Source organism: Papaver somniferum, chromosome 8, assembly GCF_003573695.1.
Source record: "Papaver somniferum cultivar HN1 chromosome 8, ASM357369v1, whole genome shotgun sequence".
Taxonomy (NCBI): Eukaryota; Viridiplantae; Streptophyta; class Magnoliopsida; order Ranunculales; family Papaveraceae; genus Papaver; species Papaver somniferum.
This window is the reverse complement of record NC_039365.1, coordinates 52,239,712-52,245,711: the sequence shown is the minus strand read 5'-3', so window position 1 is coordinate 52,245,711 and position 6,000 is coordinate 52,239,712. Positions and strand designations below refer to the sequence as shown.

Below are 6,000 nucleotides of genomic sequence, written 5' to 3'. Positions count from 1 at the left end.
TTTGTCACTGGAATCACTCATTTTGGTAGAGTGAATTAAAATCTAGGGTTTCACAAATATCACAAAAGTTTTTCTTTTCTTCTCCTCTAAACTTTTTTTTCTAAACTCTAAAAATATGATTTTGATTTGGTTTAGAGTTAATATAAGTGAAATTTGATTATCAACACTAAACTAGTTTATCGATACTAAACAATGTAAGGGTTCATTAGTCATTTTCAGTTTTTCTTATAAAGGGCACTTCGAATTACCATGTAATGATCTTTCTGTCCTATTCACTGCCGTCCCTCCAATGAAATCCGCCGCCCCCTTTAACAGGATTGTTTCTAATATCCCGTCTCTTATAATGCGACTTCTTGCAGTCCAGGTGAACCGACTCCATTTGCAACTTTTAGCGAAACATATGAGAAGAATGCTTCCAGTTGGAGTCTAACATACCTGCAAAAGATACATTAATAATAATTTTTCGTTTAATCTTAATGCAGTTGGTGATTAATAATTTTTTATTTAATTTTAATGCACTTAGTTTAACCGAATTACAACTTATTTTTATGACCTCACCATTAGAACATTAAGTGCTTTTATTTAATAGAGAATGAGACAATTGTGCATTTAATTGAGTTGTAAATAAAATAATGATTAAATTTTGAGGGGTATAAATGTAACTCACCTTTCTGAAAACACTAAACTTTGATTTCCAAAATTTTTTAGTTATCCAACAAGAAATACAATAACCAATACAACATATTATTATTTTATCCTACCTTAATATATGTTCTGATATACAAGTTAATGGAACCGCTGATGTTAACACTAACCGTAAGAAATACTAATAAATACTGATAACGGGAAACTCATTGAAAACGCGTCCTTTTCGGTGTCATTTCTTGGCCTTACGCGTTGCCACCTTTTCTCCCAGCGTTTACTTTTACATAAATCGCAAAATTGGAAAAAAGAATGAAAAACTAGTCTTCTTTTCCTTTTTCTTCTAATTTCTCTCAGCTGAAAGGGAGATTGAAAAGGATCTATTTCGTTCAAAGAAATGACTTGGAATCACTGCTTATTGGTTTTATTCATCTTCGTTTTTACGGGATTAGCCACTTCAAGCTTCATCTCAGGTGAGATTTTGACTCCAGACTTTACAGAATTTGATTCCTGAAATATCTGTCTGTAATTAATTGTTTTTCTTTAAATCTGACGAATTTCGTAGATGATATCTTTAAATTGCATGGATCCAATGGACGAACACTCCTCCAAGCAAAATCAGGTATCCTTTATATTAGTTAGATATATTGGGTCATTTGTTTTCGTTTTGCAAATTTGATTCAGCTGGTCGAAGATGTAGTGCTTTCTTCATTAGTTTTTGCTGCTGTTTTCAAGTAATAAGCTGTAAAGGTTAGAACTTTCATCAATATCTTTTTCCGTGGAGTTTTGGGAAACAAGAAGGCTGTCGATGTGAAATTTAGGTTTAAATAGATTCACTAGATTGATAAATGCACTTAATTTTGGAAGTGGAGAATTAAACGAGATATCGATAGTTCGCTTAAAATTGATCCAGTCTTCATTTTTATTTTTTTCTTAAAGAAGAGAGAATAGGTTCTGCGGTGGAACATTAGGGCTCGTAGAGATTTCAACAGAGTCCATGATTGTTTGACTTGAAATTGAGCAGAAACCGAATCATGATTTATTTGCCATAGGTAACAAACAGAAACTGAATGATGGTGCTAAGAATAGATATGATGATTGTGGATGAAATTAAAACGCAAACTACTTGCAGTTCTTGAACAAACCTAAATCATTTTAAAACCATATCATTTTAGTAAGATTTTTTAGACTCTAGAAGCCTGGTTAATCCATTTCGTTGGCTAGTTTAATGCAATTTGTTCAGTTTGCACGGTCGGGCTTAGTTGGTGTTGTTGAATGGCAGGTAAGTTTCAACTATGACTGTTTGACTTGTTGCATATAATTATGAACTTCATAGAGAGTTAAAAGTCAAAAGGTATAGTGTTATTATGTGTTGAAATTCACGATGCATATATGTATTTTCGACAACAAAAGCCAAAGTACTTGTCAAAGCATGTCAGTGTGTACATTTGTAGAAGTTTTAAAAAGTACTGTATCTCATGAAAGAAGGTAGGTTACTCATATGTAAACTCAAATATACGCTATCTGTTAGATCGTAAACATACATTCCGATACATGGAGAACTAGGTAAGTCAACTAGAAATAATTGACTGAAGCGGTACAACTCTTGTATAGAAGTGCTCAGCAAAGGTAGAAAACTAAAGAATATAGAAGATTTGATGGACAGGATTCTGAGAATAAATAGAGGAAAATTGAAGAGATAGAAGTTTACAGTTCTCATAATTATTATTTGCTCAAGTAGTTATGTTAAAGAGGAGATAAGAAACCTCTGATTGTGTCTGAACCCAACTAATAACCCTATTATCATTAAAGGGATGAGGATTGTGGGAGATGGTGAAAGTATTGAGTTATCTGAAAAATCGTAAGGCTAGATTTTGCTGCCTTTTAGTCCAAAACATAGTGTAAGAATTCATTTCTCTTCTCTTTACACATGGCGGTGCTGTTCCAAACAGGAGGATAAAGCTTATGCCCTAAAGGATGCAGCTATAAACATTTTGGCTCGTATATTATTGGAAAATCAGAAATCCCACGAGGAGACCTTGATATATTTAAGAGTAGTCAGGCAACCTACATGGTTAAGGATTCCTGATACAAACCTAATGATAGGAGCAGCTTCAACTAAACTAATTATCTGAAATCAATTTATTATGTGTAGAGCCAAGATTCCAAGCCTAATCCATTTGAGCAGGCATATATTATATAACAAATGGTCATGTTTTATATTGCTCGGGTGTAATTTGTGTAGCTCATACAGAGTGTCATTTAACTTTTGTCCATTATCAACTGCAGGTTGCGCAGTGAACTTTGAATTCCAAAACTATACTATTATCACTAGCCAGTGCAAAGGACCACAATACCCGCCTAAACTCTGTTGTGGCGCCTTCAAAGAATTTGCTTGCCCCTTTGCAGAAGATATAAATGACTTAACTAATGATTGTGCAACAACTATGTTCAGCTACATAAATCTCTATGGTAAATATCCACCTGGCTTGTTCTCAAGTGAATGTCGGGAAGACAAGCAAGGACTGGCATGTCCCGACAGTCCCCTGGGCAGTTCCAGCGAAGGCTCAGTCTCTCGGCCTTTCTCATTTCCACTGGTTCTTATTCTAACAGTTGGTGTTCTACTAGTGTTTGGCCAGTTGTGATCTATCGGTGGTGTATTCTAAATTTGCCTAACTCTCATTCAAAACGGGGTTGCTATTGTTTTCGAGGGGGGTTCATTTTTCTGGCAGTGTTGTATCTTATTGTAACAGTAAAGATTTCCTAACTTGTCTAATATTCTTTAAATGACCATATTGAATTATATAGTATATAAGTATTTTTATGTGTTTGAAATTGCATTGTTTGTCTACAAGTTGTATAGCTTCTTAATTGTTAATTCATCTTGGGCTGGGTTTAGGGTGTGCAGGCTGAACGACAGAAACCTATTTAATTTACCTTCAACAGTCAACAGCATTGTAGGCTTGTAGCATATTTCAGAGATACATAGTGCGTGAGAACCAATAAAGAAGAAGTCAGCTGGTATTTCATCAATTAAAAAGACTCCCGGTGATGTTTTACTGTCAAGTCGAGTTAGCTTTATGAGTTTATTTGTTTAAGTTAGCAATTTGCATCTCACCATTTTTATGCAGTTTGGACTTGGGACTGGACATTATTGCCCTGTCAAAATAAGTTGATTTTTTCCCCTTCCGTCTTAAAGCCTTGTAAGCCCAGAGCCGATCCTGAGATTAGAAGGACCCTGTGCGGACTTGTTTATATGGCCTTTTATGCGGTTAAAAGTTTTTTTCGCCCAAAATATCATAATAACAAATTAACAACAAAAAATTGTTAATATATCAAATATTATACTGTAATTGTCATACAACTCATTTTTTCATGGACAATTTTTGAAAATATATGCTAAAAGAAAAAAGTAAAACTAACAGGACAAAACTAAAAGCAGTTTGCATATGATAAAGAATCTATGAATTTGTTATATAGTTTGTATACACGCGCCCAGTGTCATAAATTAGTAACTAGCCTAGTGATTTGGTGCACAATTGGATGGGGCTGTAAATAATACCTAAAGTTACTCAACGTGCATGTACCTGCCCGAACCCGCCTGTACCTGAAAGCGTCCAAAGCCTATCGCAACCTGCTATGGGCGCATGGTCTAGTCTAGTTAGTTTAAATGGGCAGGTTCGGGCTTTCCCTAAAATTTAATAGCCCGGCCTGATACATGTCCAAACAGTCCGTCCTGATACTCGTTTGAATTATCAAAAGAGTTTTAGTTTTACGTTGAAATACATTATTACGCATCTTAGTTATGTTTTGGTTTAAAACTCTTATTTTCGTTTCTATCCTACATTTAGAAGATTAATTGCATAAGACTTTTTTAAACTATAGTTCATTCAGTCGCATTCCAAAAATGAGTTAAATCATTATTACAAAACTTTGAAAGTACAAAAAACCCGTAGCCTGTTTGGTCTAACCTTACCTGGTTAATAAATGGGCTTTGGGTGGCCTCTGGGCCTCAAAATAAGTGTTTTTATCTGGCCTGCCCGGTCTGACGGATTTTTTGGGTAGCTGAATATGAAGCCCATCCGGCCTGGCCTAGATTAAAAGACGGACCAAGCTGCCCGGCTGGCCCAATTTACACCCCTACAATTGGATAAGTGGGAGATCTAGATTTCGAATCCTAGGTGCAAAAGGGCCTTAATTGGTAACGGAAATGGCTTAGACAGAATTGGGCCTGGGCGACCGCACTTCTCACCCTAATCCAGTCCAGGCTCTGTATAAGCTTATCACTTATTTTACATAAAAGATATTCCATTTACTAGAATTTCAGCTGCTTATTTTATAATTTTGTTTCCTAACGGTTGAGCTATTTCATTAAACAATGTAATTATCCTTTCGATTAATTATTGTTATTGTTAGAGCACTACTTGGTCGAACTCGCAAGCTTTGATATCTCAAGCTTGTTGTTAATGTTGACCTTCTACATCATTTTTCAGGTTCCCCGAGTTCAGTTCAGGATTCTTTCATCGATTTCAGGTTTGTTACACCGTTAGAGTTTTTTGTTGGTGGGAAATCGACCTTCTACAACATTTTTCAGGTTCATCGATTCTAATGAAGGATCTTTGCACCGCTTTCAGGTTCGCCGAGCTCGGTTCAGGATCTTTGAATCACTTACCCTCCCCACCAAGGAGAGGTGGTTCAGAGGTAAGTATGACTTTTTAATAGGTGCGATAACTGCCACCTTGCACTTAACTGGACGCAATCAAAAAAAAAATGTAGAACCAAGTCAAAACAAGCATATGTCCGAAACGTTCAAAAAGGCGAGCCTATATTCAAAAATGCTAAAAAAGAAGAAGATATGTTTGTAAATGACTCTTATCAAAACCAAACAGAGAATGCTTTAAATTCTACAATGGACCGTCCACCACAATTACTGGGAAAGGAACAAATTAATGGATGGTCTAGCGAATTATGCAACAGATGGTAGTCAATTGAAAAATCTCTCTGCAACAATCCGGGGCTATACGATCCCGTCTTTTATATATCAAATTGTACTAAATGACTCTATGGTAATGACATACCCTCGTGTAACCTTTTCCCAATTGGATAACAAATTTCATGCTTAAAACAAAAACATAAAAAAAATATGCAACCATGCTATGAAAGATTAACGCTACTGGATTATGTATTTATTTCTTGAATATAGATATATACATACCAATTTATGTTAATTATATCACAATTTTATAATTAAAAATTTAATATCATCTCATGATTTAATATATTTAATACCTAAAATTAATAAACGAATCGTGTAATGATTTAACCAATCACACCAAGATGATGAAAAACCATATTGTT

At 35.0% G+C, this 6,000-nt stretch overlaps 1 protein-coding gene across 1 annotated transcript; it reads left to right on the top strand.

Moving 5' to 3' along the window:
- The first annotated feature begins 907 nt into the window (after positions 1-907).
- On the top strand, positions 908-3,482 carry LOC113301122 (GPI-anchored protein LLG1-like). Its single transcript, XM_026549889.1, has 3 exons — positions 908-1,115; positions 1,208-1,264; positions 2,932-3,482. Exons 1-3 carry the CDS (start codon positions 1,040-1,042, stop codon positions 3,285-3,287), a joined length of 489 nt encoding a protein of 162 aa, XP_026405674.1. The 5' UTR covers positions 908-1,039; the 3' UTR covers positions 3,288-3,482.
- Positions 3,483-6,000: the final 2,518 nt, after the last annotated feature.

Coding starts and splice junctions, on each gene's coding strand:
- LOC113301122 (XM_026549889.1), top strand. CDS start 1,040: ATGACTTGGAATCACTGCTTATTGGTTTTATTCATCTTCGTTTTTACG. Junction 1,116..1,207: donor CACTTCAAGCTTCATCTCAG/GTGAGATTTTGA, acceptor CGAATTTCGTAG/ATGATATCTTTAAATTGCAT. Junction 1,265..2,931: donor ACTCCTCCAAGCAAAATCAG/GTATCCTTTATA, acceptor TATCAACTGCAG/GTTGCGCAGTGAACTTTGAA.